The sequence below is a fragment of the Copadichromis virginalis genome, linkage group LG3 (genome assembly GCF_057382275.1).
Source record: "Copadichromis virginalis isolate Kocher_CV1m ecotype Utaka linkage group LG3, C_Virginalis_male_GT1.1, whole genome shotgun sequence".
Taxonomy (NCBI): domain Eukaryota; kingdom Metazoa; phylum Chordata; class Actinopteri; order Cichliformes; family Cichlidae; genus Copadichromis; species Copadichromis virginalis.
In genome coordinates this window covers 49,571,049-49,589,064 of record NC_140620.1, presented here as the reverse complement: position 1 = coordinate 49,589,064, position 18,016 = coordinate 49,571,049, and the positions used below count along the sequence as shown (strand labels likewise).

Sequence of the window (18,016 nt, the reverse complement as noted above, 5' to 3'; positions counted from 1 at the left end):
ATGGGGATAGGGGAGACAGAGGAGGAGAGGAGAGGAAAGACGAATGACCTGACAGCTCCCCTATTCAACTCCTAATCACTGCATGAGCATGGAGGCTGTCTATGACGGGGGGAGCCGGTGTACGCGTTGGGAGAAGACAGAGATGAGGTGTCTGTGTTGTGCATTTGGTTGAAATGCAGAGCGCAGTTTTAAATTTTTAAAAGTCTGCACCAGTAGTGTCTTTGATACTTTGTCGTTGCAGTTTTTGCATAAATTTCCTCAGTTTGTCACAAAACATGAACCGATTTACTCTGAAGGTCTTACTGCTGTCTACTTTATGTAAGAGACAAAATATTTGGCAAGTTTTCCAAAGTAGGAAACATTATGTGGTGTGAAATATTTAAAGCGTAATGGTGTCGGCTCAGTTGCGTTTTTAAAAAGCAGGTTTGTAGTCTGTAATTAGAGATGCCCATAGTCTGATGTTCACAAGAAGGTCTTTTTTTTTTTTTGCTTGTGTCCCTGCCTCAAAACTGAATTTCACAGAGCTAAATCTTGACTTTATAGCTGAACACTGGAATTTGAAAACAAATGCATGCTGATTAAGGGACTCAGTGGAGCAAGTGACATTTCAAATTTGTGGCTTCAATTAGACAAGTGTGCCATATTTATCGCATCTCTGTGGATGCTTCGGCTTGTAGTTGTGGTGATCTGTGACTAATGCAAAGAGGAGTGCCTCAAAACAAGAAGCTAACTAGCGAATGAACTTTGTAGTTTGCATTTAACTGGCATTTTTGTTTGTTTGGATACAGCGCTGCACTGTTTAGTTGTTTAAACTTGTATTGATTAAGTGAGTTAACACAGGACGTTTGCCACCCGGAGGCTCTTTTAAGTTCATCTGTCTGAAGAACTAATGAGCTCATCCACACTTCATAAGAGTCGCCACTCCTTCTAGATGAGTTGGTCATTTAATACAACTTAGACACAATGATCACCAAATGAGTCTTAACCCAAAGTGGGCTGAAGGTCAGAATTATCATTTTACTGGAATTAACTTGTGAATTTGGATCCTGAGCTGGATGAGCAGCTATGTCACTGGTTTCATGTTGCAGGTAAATGCCTCGGAGGCAGAGTAACCTTTCTGCTTTGTCTTAGTTCTTCAAGCGAATGTCAAGCCAGTTTTATTTATGTAGCACATTTAAAACAACAGAAGTTGACCCATTGTGGTTTCCAGGCAAACTCATTTACATTCCCAGGTCTCCAACAAAACCAATTTTCAAAACACAAACCTCACATGGTCAAACAACACTGTTAAAAATGAAAATAGAGCAAAAACTACAAGAATGGTAGAAATATAAATAAAATAGTATTTAAAAACTATAAAAAGGAGTCAAAAATCAGATAATTTTTAAATGAGAATTTACATCAGAAACACCAGCTAAAATTCACAGTGGACCAAACCTTGTGGCACCTCAGATTTGATGAAAACAAACAGAAAATAGGTTGTTGGGGGGTTTTTTTGTTTGTTTTTTTCTGTTGGATGGCAGATTATTCCACAACCTGCAAAATAATAGGGGTGGGGGAAAAAATCGATACTGTGTAGTATCGTGATATTTTGTTTGCTAATAATGTATCGATACAGGGACAGCAGAAATTGATATTTTGTTACAAAAAAAGTTTTTGTGGACTGGAACTCTGACTTCAGAACATTTTGATCCTTTTTCTGAGCAAGAATCCTGACATTCCTTCACTGTCCAAATGTGTTTAACTTTCTTTTTGGCAGCAATAAACATGACAGTTTACTTATTTTAATTTAAGACATGTTTTATTTTAATTAAGTTTAAAACTTTTTTATTTAATGTAAAATTATATTTTGTTTTAATTTACTGTCAAATTCTTCAGTTGCTGAATGGGCTGCATAGTTTTCATAAATTGCATAGTTCAGAATAGCTATAATTGTACCAGATGGTTGCATTCAGTTAAGTTGGACTAGACTGTAATACAAACCGTTCAGTTTGTCAACAATAAAACTGACTGAAATGAGAGAAAGACTGAGTGCGAGGCTTTGATATTAGATAAAATGAATATTGATAAAGTTAAACTTTATGTGCAGAATCTGAATATCGCAAAATATTTTTAAAAATTGCAATAATATCGTATCGTGCGTTAAGTATCGTGATAATATCGTATCGTGGGATATATGGTGATTCCCACCTCTACAAAATAACGGATTAAAATATCTGATACCAATGATGTGTAGCCAATGTAGGGATTTAAAAAAAACATACGGTACTTAAATTTGACATTTCACAGGTTTTATCTAAAACTGAAGTGGGTCGTTGTGCCAGCTAGAAGTCAAGCAGCTGCATTTTGAATCTTCGGTGTTATAATGGTCAACCAAGATGTGATAAAAGCATGGATGAATGTTTAAGTCCTTTAGAGACCAAATTAGCTTTCATTTAGCAATAGATTGTAGTTGGTAAAGCTGCTGTTTATAACACTGATTTAATTGTTAAAAATCAATGAGCTATCCATTAAAAACACCAAGATTTCAAATGGAATTTGAACATAAGTGGATAAAGTGCCTCAGTGAGGATATTTGTGGAGCTTAAGGGGGACCAAATAAAATATTTTTCAGTTCTAGTTGAAGTTTTTTCCCCATCCAGGATTTTGGATGATTCACTGTCTCTTTGTAGGAGTCCTTAGCAAGTAGATAAAACTAAGTGTCATCCACATAGCAGTGATATGAGTTTCTGAATGATGGTGATGCGGTGGGTCATTGTATAATTACATTTGCTGACATTTTAAAAACATCTGGAGCACAAAGCTGTTTTGCAGAGTCAAGTTTCACACTGGTTTTCCTGCATCTGAAAGACAACCTTTACTGCCCAAGAAAAGGAAACCATTCTTCATCTCTAGGTCTAATAAATGTGGCATCCCTCAAGGACCCAGTTTAGGTCCTGTTCAGTGTCAAATAGCTGCACTGAGATCCAAAAATCAAATCAAATCACTTTTATTGTCACATCACATGTTCAGGTACATTGGTACAGCACATGTGAGTGAAATTCTTGTGTGCGAGCTTCACAAGCAACAGAGTTGTGCAAAATACAATAATGTAAACAAGCAAAATACAAGAATGGCTACATCTGAAACTAATAAATATATGTACAATATATAATAGTATATGCATTTCTGGATGTGTATACTAAATATTTTTCTGTGTGTGTGTGTACACATATTTTACAAATTAAATAGAGTAAACAATAAATAAAATATGTAAAAATATACAGAGTTGAGACACGTGCAAAACAGTGGCGTTACTGTACAGTATGGAGTGCATAATGTTGAAGTTCCAGTAGTGAAGCTGAGGTGTCTATGACGTGTTCAGCAGTCTGATGGCCTGGTGGAAGAAGCTGTCTCTGTCTGCTGGTACGGGACCGGATGCTGCAGAACCTCCTTCCTGATGGAAGCAGTCTGAACAGTTTATGGCTGGGGTGACTGGAGTCCTTGATGATCCTCCCCGCTTTCCTCAGGCACCGCTTCCTGTAGATGTCTTGGAGGGAGGGAAGCTCACCTCCAATTATCCGTTCAGAGCACCGCACTACTCGCTGGAGAGTTTTGCAGTTGTAGGCGGTGCTGTTGCCATACCAGGTGGTGATGCATCCAGTGAGGATGCTCTCAATGGCACAGTGATAGAAGGTCCTGAGGATGCGGGGGCTCATGCCGAATCTTTTCAGTCTCCTGAGAAAGAAGAGGCGCTGCTGCGCCTTCTTCACGGTTTTGTTTGTGTGTACTGACCACGTAAGATCCTCAGCCAGGTGTACTCCAAGGAACCGGAAGCTGCTCACTCTCTCCACAGCAGCGCCGCGGATGGTGATGGGGGTGTGTACTTCTCTGCACCTCCGGAAGTCCACTATCAACTCCTTTGTCTTTGCGACGTTGAGGGTGAGATGGTTGTCTTGACACCAGTGGGTCAGGGCGCTGACCTCCTCCCTGTAAGCCGTCTCATCACCGTTGGTGATAAGACCCACCACTGTAGTGTCGTCCGCAAACTTCACAATGATGTTGGAGTTGTTAGTGGCTGTGCAAGACTAGAAGGGTGACAGGAACCAGAATCAACAGATAAAATGATATCACTTTACACATTTAACAGAGCAGGTTTTATACTTTGCAGGTGTCTGTTTCAGTTGGTATTTTAGCAAACGTAGGACCGCATAATACAGCAGACGTCTCTTGCAACCTGTTGGATTCTTTTGTTTCACCCAGAAATTGATGTCAGCATAACTAATTCTCAGTTTGCTAATATGATTAAAATATTTTTAAAATCATCTAAAAAAAACATCTAGGGAATCGGTGAGGAAATGGGAAAGAGCTGGCTCTATCTCGGGTGTTCGTTGCAGGAGTATAAGGCAACAGGACAGCTTTGTCTAAATAGATTACTGTCTGTTTACTTTAGGCTTGAATATAAACAAGGCAATAACACAAGTAGACATGTGACTCCCAAAAATATGATTTTTACCATGATGGTGAAAAAATGTCAGCTGCAAATTGCACTCCGAATATGATCTGATCTGTGAAAACACCTTTGCATTATTGTCACTGATTCTTTCTCCATCTATGTGTAAACACCATCCCTTCTGTGTGACCCCCTGCTATTTTACAGTTATAAATTATTTATAGGATATAAATAAGGAGCAGTCTGGACTGTAACACTGTAACACCTGCATTTTTTTCCCCTCACTCCACCTACTCACCTGCTAGTGAAAAATGACATCCAATCTTGGTGCAGACAGATTGCAGACAACGAGAATGCATAAACTAGCAGGTGATACGATTTATTTTCCTCCCTGAGATATCCAGACTGCATTTTACCGTCACGTCTAAATTATATCTGGATTAACATATGGCTTCTCCTCATTCATTATGAGGCAAATAATTGCAAGAAAGGTACATTGCCATATTTTCTCCAAAAATCTAAGTTAAATTGGTAATAACTGAACGTTATGTTTAGCCTACGGAAAAGTGTTGCAAAGTAGTGATGGAGCTGACTTGTGTGCAGTTGTGCCAACAGGCTGCGACGTCAATACTTAGCTCACAACGCTGCTTTGACAATCACCGGTAAAGCTGATTGCAACAAGAGTAATAACGACGGGCTGTGAGCAGAGTAGCAATAAAACAGACACTCTTGTGGTGATAAACAAAGCGCTCCAAGGGTAAAAGTTGGGCGAGGACGCAGCCAGATGTCATCTTTTGCCGGGGGGAAAAGTGCCTGTTATTTAGTATGTAGCCAAAAAAAAGGCAGGGATTTCTTTTTTGGTTTTTCCTCAGGAGGCATGTATGTGAGAGTTTAAGTATTCCATGTTGGAGGGAGCCTGAATTCAACATGAATTCAGCTCTACAGTACATGTGTTCACTAAAAACTAATACTGTTCTCAAAGGTGTGTGTCTGTCTGTGTGTGTATGTGCTAAAGAATATGCAAAGCATTTGGGAACTCAAGCCGCTATCATCACTTGCAGGAAAGTGTGTGTGAGCACTCGTGTTTTGCATGCTGTGCGCATAGCTCTGAAAGCTGGAGCTCAGCGGTTGTGTCGGGGCATCCAAATCAGGAAGGGGCCTCTGAGTGTTTGTGTGAGACATTACTGAGATGAAGACGTGTTGAAAAGGAGACAAAGTGGTAGGTAGGGAGAGCCCAAGTGTTTGTGTGTTTTGTCCTTTTTCTTTTTTCTTTTTTTTTTGAGTGTGCATTAAAAATCATTAGGGGAAATGGAGTGAAGGGACTGCTTGTGCATCTGTGTGTGTGTGTGAGTGAGTGTGATGGCCACAGGCATACTGAGCAGCCTCATAATGAACACATTGATCTAGTACAGCAGAGGAAAAGGACGACCCTCCATGCATTAATAGTGACGTTAATCTTCTCCTCCATTATTTCCGAGTCTTTCATTAGATACGACCGTTGGTGTTATTTCTCTCGTGTCTCTGCCTCGTCACATTTCTTTTTTTTATTTCAACTTTTTGATTGCACCCTCCACCTATTACGTTTGTTTACACGTATAAATAATAGATGTGGATGTCGAGAAAATATTCTAAACTTGTCCAGGTGAAACAAAAATATCCCAAGGCCCTTTATTTAAAAAAAATAAAAGACGACTCCTGTGTACTAATAAAATCCTGCTTGTCATAAACTGAGTTTAGATTCTAAACATAAGATGATATTTTTAGTTTTAGAGTAAAAGTAATAATTGGGAAAACGGTTTATTTTTTCTTTTTTGGCCAAAATTGGATGACATGTTTGTAACAGAAAATGAAGATTCAAATAGATGGCCAGTGAGACTGACTGGAAATTGAGGGAAATGTTTTTCTGCCCCTTTAAAGTAAATCAAGATTAGACAAACCCCGCAGGTGTGGAGTTGGTTTTAGGTCAGGGGTGGGCAACTCCAGGCCTCGAGGGCCGGTGTCCTGCAGGTTTTAGATGTGTCCTTGAACCAACACAGCTGATTTAAATGGCTAAATTAGCTCCTCAACATGTCCTGAAGTTCTCCAGAGACCTGGTAACGAACTAATCATGTGATTCAGGTGTGTTGACCCAGGGTGAGATCTAAAACCTGCTGGAATTGCGTCACAGTTACAAGTGTTACTAAACTGCCTAGATGTGAGTTTCTCCTGTTTTACCTTTCTGCTAAGCTGCTACTGATGGTAGCATCGTAACGTACCATCTGCACTTTCCCAAAGTGAACCCTATAATGGCGTGAAACACATCGCTTCTTTAGCTAATATGTTTTGTTTTTAATCAAACGCACTGGGTTTGCCAGTCTTCATTTGGCTGGCCTGTAGCTTTGATTTTGATCCAATAAAAATGTATTACATAACCATATCCAGCTTTCACAAAGCTGCTTGGAGACTGGTATGTGAGGCAGCAGCATATGATCTAGTTTAATGCAGTTATTGTTGGCAGATTCTGTAAATGGAAGAGGAAAAAAAGGTCCACAGGTTTTTGAAGTCTTACTGCAGCGATAGCATTGGGCGAAAATCCCTTTTTGTTTTGGTCCACAGCTTGTAGCCCAAGGCTTGGCAGTGCAGCACAGCCATGTGAATCCTACAGCTCCTGTCGCTTTTGCTCTCCAGCTCCTCTCCCAGTAGTAGACGGCTAAGACTGCAGTGTCATCTTGTGTTTGTGCCCGTATCCCTCGGAAAACAAACCCTCTTTTCCCCTCACTAGGGATGTGATCAATGGGCAAACGTGGAGTTTTCCCACATTTTCACTTCGTATTTTGAAAGAACTAATGGTCTCATTCATAGAATTATTAAAAAAAACCTAGTTTTTGCTTTTTCTCTTGCATTCAACTCCATCTTTGCCTTTTATTAGTATGACTAGCATGAGCTTTAATATGCCCAGGCACATTGATCTCTCCCCTACATCCCTCCTCTCTCTCAGCACTGCATGTGGGGCATGCATCTGTGTGTGTTTATTCCCCAACTGCCTTCTCCCAATTACATGATTTCTGAGTAATTGTGCTGTTGCAATCATTTGAAGTCAATCTGGTTTTGACCGTCATCCAAATGCCCAAATTATGGTTGGTTGTTAGGTCAATTGGGTCCATATGTGGGTTACGTTTAATGGGGGCATATGCTTAAAGGTAGTTTGCCTACGTGTGTGTGAGACGGAGACATTCATCTATAAACTGCAGAGATAACTGAGTGGATCGGACATTTATGGGCTCAAGTTTCGTCACACAGAATACTGGGGTGGTCCTCTGGGGTTCAGTTTGCGTGTGTTGGTTCTGTATACTTGTGTGGATGAGGTTTTCTTTTTAAATGTCACTTAAGAGTCCACATCGGGCTGCATGCAAAGACACTTTTGACAGACTTGGAGAAATTATCTTTCACACAGTTTATACCCCACCGCCCTTCCTTTGGGACATTAAACAGTGATGAACACGTTTAAAGCTGCTTCAAGAATATATTAACGCATACTTTCACTCAGTCCCTCCAACTCTCTGCTCTTTTGTGCTTTTCCTTCTACTAATCGCTCTCCTATTCCTCCCCCCCATCACTTTCTGTGGCTCCTACAACAATTCAAAGCAGTCTAGTCACATTAAGTCAGGCTTGCAACAGTGGAGGGAAAAACAGGCAACAAATCAAGTAATGAAATCAACTCCAACAATTAAATATTTCTCCTGTATGTTCTCCCTTGTTCACGCTCCCTCTCTTGGCTAATTTAGAGAGCATAATTGGCGCTGTAATACGTTGGAGGCAGGCAAACACCAGCAACATAGAAATAAAATGTAATTAGTTTTACAGTTGACTTTTCTCCCTGTTCCTCACACACGTGTGCTTATCTATTGAAGCTGGGACTGTTTGAAGTACTGCGTTATTAAAATTTTGAGTTTTTTGTGACATTACAACTTGTTTACTGATGTGACGGTAGCGCGTATGCTTTGTATCCTTAACTGTTTAACACTGAGCTCTTACTCGAGACGCTTTCTTCAAAAAAGCAGGAGCTTTTGTTTTTTTTTTCTTCAAGTGATTAAATTGCAGAACAGAGCGGCAGCATGATTGTGGTCTTGACTCGCTTGCTTTCATATACTGTGTGTGAGTTTGTGAAAACGAAGCCTTTGTTAATTCAGCGTTTTTACTGACACACGTTCTCCTTTTTTTTCTCTCCATCTCTAGACCAACATCCCGTTCCTCCAGAACGTTCTGTCCAACCACCAGTTCCTGCACTCCACAGTGGACACCCAGTTCATTGACGAGAACCAAGAGCTCTTCAACCTCAAACCCACTCAGAACAGAGCCCAGAAACTCCTGCACTACCTTGGTCAGTGCAGAAACGATACATTGTAACACTTAAAGGTGGAAAACAAATCAATTTACATGATCCATACTGACTGAGCACTGTCACCATTGATTGTTGGGCTTAGGTTTATTGCCCATCAAAACTGTAGCACTTTTCCACAAAGCTAAGCTTATCTAAGACGAGGCTATTAAGAAAGATTAATAGCTTGGCAACCAACTATATCGAGCAGAGCTGCTTGTTTCTGTAGCTACTAAGAGTTGGGAAAATGATAACATTTCAGGTGCTAAAGACCTTTAGATTAGGTGCTACTCTACGAAGGAGGTCCAACTTACTGATAAGACCAGTAAAGTTAAATATTCTTATCTCAGGCTTTCACCAAACCTTGGGTTTAAAAAGACAAAGCTCAATTCTGTGCAAAAGGGAGATAACCTGGATGTCTAATGTGCAGAAAACCTCTCGCACACAAATGTAGCAGGACACATGTGACACACAAGTCCTATAATCCATACCCTCTTGTTTTTCAGGTTTGCTGGATGTCTTCTAGGCTCAATCTGATTTGTATTCTCTATTTTTATGCTCGTATCCAGGTCATGTGATGGTGAATGGACCAACAACACCCATCCCAGTCAAAGCTAAGCCCTCTTCCACAGACCCCGTCGTTCCTCCCGTCACCATGGGTACGTCAATCCAAAGGCAGTTTCACCAGTCATTGCACACAGTTTTCCCTCACAAATTATTCAGTAAACTCCGATGGCAGCTCGCCCTCCCAGTCAAAAATCAATAACACATTGTCCCAAACCGTAAAAGCATTTGGCTTAACGAAGCTTGGGCCTGAGCTTCAGTCAACAAAATGTTATAAGGAAAAAAAAAGTTAAAATAAAAGACAGGTTGTGACCCACAAGACGAGTGTCCAGGACTGTTATCATAAAAATATCAAAATGCATCATCCCACATTGAATTTATTACATTTGGACTCATTTAGCAAGGTACTGCCACAGCAAGTGTCACAGGTTCCTCTTTCTCCTGGGGCAGCGTTGCTAAAAATGTAAACACTTGTGTATCCATAGGGCACTTTGGATAAAAGCACCCGCCGAATGACGAATGGTCTGTCGAACGCTCTGATAGCTGTAGGCGGAAAGGCCTTCCTAAATGGCTCCGTTTAGCACTTGGGGAGGTAAAGGGTTTTAGCCCAGAGTGCTCTGCTGAGCTGTGAGTACAGTCGGGGAGAGGTGCAGCTCATTGTTTCTGAAAGCAGAAGTTCTCCGCTTCTCACCCCGCTGTGTGCACGACTCCCTTGTTAGTCTTAAAGGAAAGGCCAAGGGCCAAGCTGGGCTCTTTGATGAGCTGCTTTGGGTCTCTGGAGTGAAGCCACCCCCTTCCCCCCTCAAGGCTAACTACAGTGTTAAAGTACATTTTGTGAAGAACAACAAGGCTGTTTAAATATGTATTTTTAAAGTTACGTGTTCTTAGTTTTACTCCTAAATATGTCTTAAAGTTATTGAAACAAAGGACTTATGCGAATTAATCTGGTCTCCGGGGTCATTTTGCAGTGGTTTGCTTTTTCTCCTTTCTCACTTCTCTGTCAGGTGTAAAAGTATTCCATGCACAAACCGCATGAATTTATGCAGCTGTTCCCTTTTGACAGCAACGAAATAGTCAGCCGTAATAATCTGACATGTTTATCAGCACCCCGTTCTGCCTCAGCACATACCACAGCATGCCTAGTAAACATGAATTTATAGCAAAATAATGTGAATATTACGAATCATAATGAGGCATAACTAATCAAATCTGACATCTAAAACCCGTGCACAGTGGAACGGAATGGAGCAGAATAGGAGCGAATGATCTGCGGCGTTTGTGCACGTCTGAGTGTGCATTTCCCCATGCATGCCCTCCACTGTTTTCATTTAGGCAAATTTTCTGTTGAAGGCCATCATTGCCTGTCTCTTGTTGCAGGAGAGCAAACACACATGCACATGTGCATTAAATCACACAAACCTGACATATGCTGCACCAAATGCTGCAGACAGAGTCCCTTTGTGTACACACACTGCACATACCTACTGTAAGCAGCTGATGAGATAGGTGCATGCAGCACAGGGACGCACAGAGGCATACCTAAAGCCTAGTAATGAGATTTGTAATGTGCTTATATCCTTTCTTTCATTCAACAGAGGGATTGAGAGAAGAGAGGGATTAGGCCTGTATTATCACACTCTGTGGAGAGAGGGATGGAGGGAGTGACAGGGCTATGGAAGGAGAAAGGGGTTATGAAAGGAGGACAGAAGGCTCGGGCAGCATATAATCCCTGTATATGGAGAAAATGGTCAAACGGGTGTGGTGACAGGTGAGACACAGATAAATTGATCAAGATATTGGCGAGAAGGGACAATGGGGAAGATATTTAAAGGATTATTGCTATGTAACACTCTCTGATAAGAGAAAAGCAAAGGTCAGTCACATTGGGATATCTCAATTTCACTTTTAAAGATAAGCAGTAAGCAGTTTGGGTCCCACCACACTGAGGAAAGATGGGATGGAAAGTATTCCTGAAAGACATGGCGAGGGTGTTCTGACAGAGCCTGTTAAGTACTCAGAGGCCATTATTTTCTAATTAGGATTTGTAGTCTGAAACGTTGTAGTCTGAAACCTTGTTCCAATTATTATCTGGATTTATTTAATGGAGGACATCTAGAGGTTAATGACCAGATGCCTGTGAGCCCGCTCTAGGAAGGATGACTAATAAAAATGACAGACTATTTTCAAACTCCCCATCGTACACTGTATTTCCATTTTTGGAATAAAGTGTAGAAGTAGTTTGTTGTACAATATTGTGTTATAGTATACAGGAAAAAACAGAAACATGGACTTAAATCCTTAAAATCCCCTTTTTGTTTTCCTCTGCTTGTTTTTTAACCCGTTTTTATTACCAATCTTCAAACAAAAATGGCTTTCGCTGCTTTTGCTTCTGTTTTAGAGCATTATAATTGGTCTTTGTGAAATTTGAAGATACCTTAGGTGTTGTGTGTATATAGCAAAGTAACTTTATTCACTGGCCATGCAGCTGGTTTTAGGGGGGAAAATGCTTTTCCTGAACTTTACTTCCAGTCAAGTTTTTAACCAGGCTGTGTGTTTATGAATTATTTATAGACAATAATTTGACAGTTACAGCATACCTGACTTTAGTAAAGCACTAATTAGTAGTCCCACCGGATCTGTCAATTAAAATGTTCCGAAACGCAAACAAACACACACAACAGATTTTTTTTTTTGTAGAGAGATGTCAACTTGGAACAAAGGTATGGCATACTGGTTTTATTTTAATTAGGTAATAGTGATGCTCGGGGCACTGTAGCTCAGTCTTATCAGGTCATATTAGCTGCTGTTGTGGAGCAGGAGAAGAATATAAAGGGTACGAGGTATGAAATAACATCAGCCTGAGCAACAGAGAAGGCAAGAAAGCCGGGAACCAGGAGTGAGGTGTTTTCAGTGCAGATGACTGGGTATGTTCGTGTGCAGATTGGTCAAAATCAAGCACAGCAACCCGGGAATTGTATCTCTCTAATAGTTTTTGCACTCGTGTGTGTGTGTGTGTGTGTGTGTGTGTGTGTGTGTGTGTGTAAAATCTACTCCAGAGCCAAATGTTTTCTAGGAAACTGTGGCATGCTATAAGCTCTGCAGTCCCAGAGCACACGCCCTCATTTTCTCACTGTTCTTTAGATGCGAGGACGTCACAGGTGGTTAAAAACAAAGTTTCTAAGATTTCATTTTTTGTGACAAATGCAACTTTGACAATGAATCATCCAGGCTCCCTTATTCATAGATCTTGATCAGTTCAAATGTCTGTTTTCTGCTTCAGCAGCATGACTTCACAGAGCTCGTCTACTCTGCCAGTGTGAGCTCATTTTGTGTTTCTACGTTAATGTGTTGCTGTGCGTGTGAACAAATGTATTTGTGCTGCTGTGTGTGCATGTGTGTTGCCCATTTTACTTGTGCAGGCCTTAGAGACAATTATAGCACAGATCATTTGTTTTCGGGGATGAGGTACAACAATAAAAGGTCAAGAGCAAGGATAGAGTGAGAGAAGAGAGTGAGAGAAGCAAGGTTGGAGGACATCTAAGCTGGCAGAAAGTACCTCATTAACGAGTGTTTTTGATTGATGATTGTACACAGCACAGCAAAAATAGGTCCAAATTGTGCTTCCAGTATTTTAATACCTTGGGTTGTGCCTGTGTTTAATTGCAAAGCAAAGAGAAAAAGATTAGGATAGAAGGTTGGTTATAGCGGCGTAGAGCCAGGGGTATGTGATGTTTGTTTTGAGGACCACTAAGCTGTAATAAACTGGAAATGCCAGCATCAATTTTTCTCTCTCCTTGTGGATGATTTTAGCAGTTGTGTTATGTTTCAATGCTGTATGTGACATTATAGTCTTGTGAGCTAACCAGAAACACTTAAACACTGCCAGCATGTCCAACAGTCTTCATCTCGGGTCCCTCTGGGATTAGACCGTGCAAGATTTAAAAAGCACTCTTAATGGATGTGATGCTGTTTTCCTGTTAAGAGTTCATCTGTTAGCTGGAATTTCTGTGTCCCGAAAGACTGAAATATCTCAGTTAATAGATGAGTCACCATCAAAGTCATTGGTGGTACCAAGAGAAGTATACAAACCAAAATTAACCTCAAACTCATTTATGAACACATACTAATTACAAACTGTTAGATGCTCACAAACAAGCCTCAGGCACTAAACATGGTACACGATATACTTGTTAAACATTTATAGCTATTTAGCAAGTATATTGTGGCAGGGAGACACGGTACAGCCTGTACAGGCTGCAAGTCAGGGCTAAATATTGACTGCATTGTCAAATTTGCAAAAGCAGAATTTGCTTTTTTGATCCGAGACCTAAAATCATGGGCACATTCCAGAAAACGAAGGACTGAGAAGGAGGAGACGTGACGGGCAAACTAGGAACCATCCTAGAAGTTAACTCTAAGCTGGCAACATGTTGTACGAAGCTGTGTCACTTCTGTTTTACTTAAGGTAGCATCTTAGTTTCTATATAAAACCATAGCCGTAGGAATCACTGTCAGCAAGAGCAAACCATTTTCACAAATTGGTGGGTGGTGTGTCTAATAAGCCAGCTGCTGAGCTTATATTCGTGAATTCTTTTATAGCTGATCTCCTGAGCTGTGGGTGATAGGCGCAGCATTGAGAGATGCCATTACCTCATTAGTAGACGTTATGACAACTGCCAGACCTGCTAATGGCACAACTTAAGAGAAAACTCCATGTTCATAGAGTACATGTGCAAACTGTTTACTTGTTAAACGGGTGTAAATCTGTTAACTTGCCACATACTGTCTGTTTTTTAAAGTCGATACACAAAGACTAAAAAGGGGTGCTTACACGTTGTGTCTTTACCCTGTTTGAATCAAATGAAACCCTCTTTGCTCTGCACTGCTATAAGTGCAACCCTGTGATGTGTAAATAATTTTTATTTTACATTTTTCATTACATCAATCCATTTTCAGTTCATAGACGTATGTGTGGTGGAATAAAAAAAAATCTTCAAACATCTGATTAATATTCATCACATAGAGCTATATTATCATTAAAGCTTTTCCTTTTGCCTTCTCTTCAGTGTTGCTCTCCTCATTAACGTGCTCTTTCCCTTTCCCCACTATCAGGTGACCCTCCTGTAGGTTTCCGTGACGTGCTGTTGCGTGATGGTCCTGAAGGATTTGCCAAGGCTGTCCGTGCCCACAAAGGCCTCCTGCTGATGGACACCACATTCAGGGACGCTCACCAGTCTCTCCTGGCTACCAGGGTTCGGACCCATGACCTGAAGAAGATCTCGCCATTTGTCAGCCACAACTTTAGCAACCTTTTTAGCTTGGAGAACTGGGGAGGTAAGCTTCCTGGTCGTCACGTTACGATAAACTCGTCCACTTTTGTTGCCCTTTTCGCCCCTAAAAATGTCCTTTGTATGACGCTGAATGAAGTTAAAAATAACTGAGCTGTAATGTTTGATCTCCCATAGGCAGTAGTGGTTTGCTGGCTATCTAGTTAAACAAAACCTTTCGACCTGCTATTTTATTGCATCTCGTCATCAGTGCCTCTCCTTTCTATTCTCCCCGCACTCCTGCTGTGATCGTCATTCATTGCGTCTCGTACTTTTTCCGGTTTGACCTGTGAAACTTGTGTCACTGAAAACAATCTAATTCTTCCACCTGTTCTTCCAAAACAGAGTCCCCAGCAAGTTCCCTCAATAGACAGTGATTGTACCTTTTGCCTACTCTTCAATGAATAGAGAAAATCACACGTTATTGAAACTTCTTGAAGCGTGCGCAGTCCAATAGTGTCCCTGTATAATATGCAATTACTCTGAAATTGAAGCAAAAATGCGAGCAGCATGCTTGAACAGCTGGCTACGTGACCAATTATCAGCACTTCTTGATAACGGTCCTGTGTGAAGTGCAATTGTTACGAACTGGTTTCAAAGAGTACATTCACCCGTTAGAACACTTAGGGCACACACATTCACAGGAAGGATATGCCCAGAGAAGCTCTCGAGGTTGAAACATTCAATTTAATGCTAAATTATATAGAAAACGACCGTGATTGAGGAGATCAGAAGAACAAAGAAGTAAACAACAAATGCCTTTCGCTATTTCAGGTCCTGTTTTAGTGGCCGGTTGGCTAAATGCTGGTTGAACAGAATGAGGTGGGAAAAAAAGACATGAAAGAGTCTCTGGTGAAAACTCTTTGGAGTTATAAACCCTTTCTGAGATTAAATTCCTCTTGGAAACTGATCATGGTGCACCAGTTAAGGGAAAAGCAATATATTTCATTACTGTGGGAGAGCGCTTTGAGCTGATCTCACATTAAGCAACTGTCTACTTACTTCATGTTTGGACAGATAAAAAGGCTATAGCAAAAGTCAATTACTGAGTAGATATTTCAATAAAAAGGGCTTAAATGCTTCCTGGCTTCCATCACCCGGAATATTGTGGTGTTATTATGAGACTGACCGAAGAAAGAGGATATAAATTCAGTTTGGCTGTGTTTGAGCGGCGCAGTTGTCAAGCCTTTCAGAAGCTCTGGTAAATCCTTTTTTTTAGAAATGGCTTGGACGCGTCTGCACAGAACGTTTCGTGTTCCAGAAATGAGGACGATGTCAAACAGTTGAAAAGAGAAAAGACACAGCATGCTTTGAGGCCATTTTTATGGTCAAACATCGAAGAGAACATCCTTTTCTGAGCAGACAGTTAATGTGGGCTTTAAAAGTCTAAAACATTGACCCATTGGACTGTTTCAAAGCAAGCTGAAGAGCTGAAAGTCTTTGTATAGGTTGAATAGTGTGATGTACATTTAAAAAAGGCCTGGCTACAGCAGTGGCAATTCAAACAACATAGTAAGATCATATAAAGATGTCATTTCCATTTTACACATTGGTTTATTTAGAATGTAGTGATTCTTAAAGGTAGAGTGTGTAATTATGTCTTCCATAAATTAATGCATTCTCATAAATTTAGAATAAATCAGTTAAAAATGCACACAGCAGCAAATCACATCAACAGTTGGCTCTATTATAAGGTAAAGCCCCTACAAAACGGAGAAAACCCCAACAATCAGACGACCCCCTTTGAGGAAGTGCTTTGGCGACAGGGGGAAGGAAAAACTCCCTTTTAACAGGAAGAAACCTCAAACCTCAGATCTGTAATAGCAGATCGCTGAAGTCGGAGGTTGAATGTGGGCTGGGAAAGTTTACACAACTACTGATATTCTGTCAATAAGCTGATATTATGAGCTGAGGAGCGTAAGATTGATTTCTCTCTGTTAAGAAAACTTGAATTGGAAGAGAAAGGTAATCTGCTAGTGGGTCCTCTTGAGGCCTCAGTGCTTCCTGCGTGATATGGTTATGAGTCAGAGAAAACTGCACGGTACTTTCTCATAATTATTTAAACACTTAAAGGCAGATTTCATTCTAAAAAGAGACACTCCCCTGAAAGCTTCCTGTAACTTCACCGAGTGTCATCTTCTCCATATTAATTAATGTTGATTAAGCCAGTTTTGCAGTAACGACACAGCGTTTAGAGCGCAATGAAGAATCCGTCACCAAATATTTTGACACAAGATGTTCAGTTTGGTGCTTTTGCTCGAGAGGGGTCAGTGTTGGTTTCAAACCCAACATCAGGATCTTTATTTTTTTTTTTTTTTTTTTTTTTTTTCCCCACAGCTTTTCGTTTGAATGCCTCTAAAAATGTGAAACCTCAAAACAAACCTTAAACTGCAGTGATATTTTACTGAGAATTAAGCGACGACTTTACAACCACCTTCGACCACAGCGCTCCTTTTTCGTAGTCAGTCTCATCTTTTGCCATTGAAACCTTTTTCTGATTTGGGGCGGCGATGCCATCCTTTATATGTGCGAGAGGAAAGCAGCGGTAAGACGGCAGCTAGGTGAAAGCTTTCAGGATAGTATCCTCTACCCACCCGTTCATGAAAGGGCGGAGACTTCCCAGGACACAGCAGTACAACAAAATACAAATGACTACAGATGGCAATAACAATCCTGTTTTAGCTAAAGTGGTCCTGACTGAAAAGATCTCTGAGGTCACATAAGACTTTATAGAAGCAAGTCACTCACAGGCCAAGTAGTGCGTGCCAAGATGAGTGGATTTCTCTTCAGATAAAATATGTTGCACCTTTTCATCCTCACTGTTTTTAAAATCCAAAGTTCCCAGACTGACTAGTTGCCAGCCTTGTTTCCTCACCTCATATCGATTTAGGGTGGAAAACAAATTGGACTACGTGCAGTTAAAAGGTTGGCTCTAGCACCCACCGTCCCACAGCGGCCGCTTGTAAAAGTACCTCTAAACAGCTCCTCGTAAATCACTTAATAACCACTGGAGAAATGACGACCAGGCCTGCCTTAAGAAGGCGTCCCTGTACAGTGCACTTTTGTTACAGAGAGATCAGAGGTGAAAAATATTACTCATCTATGCTAAAGCGAGACGATCGTGTGAATATTGAATTCTCTTACCCTTACTTAATGTCCCTATGTAGGAATGTTTTTGTTTTTTTTAACACAGTGGTCTTAGATGGGGAATATTGCTTTCACATGTTTCAGCTGCTTAGAGGCAGAATGAATCATTGAAGAGATTAAGCCTGTGAAAGCCCTTTGAGGATTAAGTCCTTTCCTGATATAGCATTCCTCCCCACACCAGCAAAGATG

The 18,016-nt window shown here is 40.7% G+C and overlaps 1 protein-coding gene across 2 annotated transcripts in view; it reads left to right on the top strand.

Annotated features, from left to right (window-relative positions):
* Positions 1-18,016, top strand: part of pcxb (pyruvate carboxylase b) — a 318,265-nt gene that overhangs the window by 255,338 nt on the left and 44,911 nt on the right. For both annotated transcript variants that reach the window (XM_085451506.1, XM_085451507.1), the window contains exons 13-15: positions 8,648-8,792; positions 9,359-9,448; positions 14,466-14,687. In XM_085451506.1, coding sequence (XP_085307632.1) covers positions 8,648-8,792; positions 9,359-9,448; positions 14,466-14,687 — 457 coding nt within the window. The remainder of the gene's footprint in view (positions 1-8,647; positions 8,793-9,358; positions 9,449-14,465; positions 14,688-18,016) is intronic.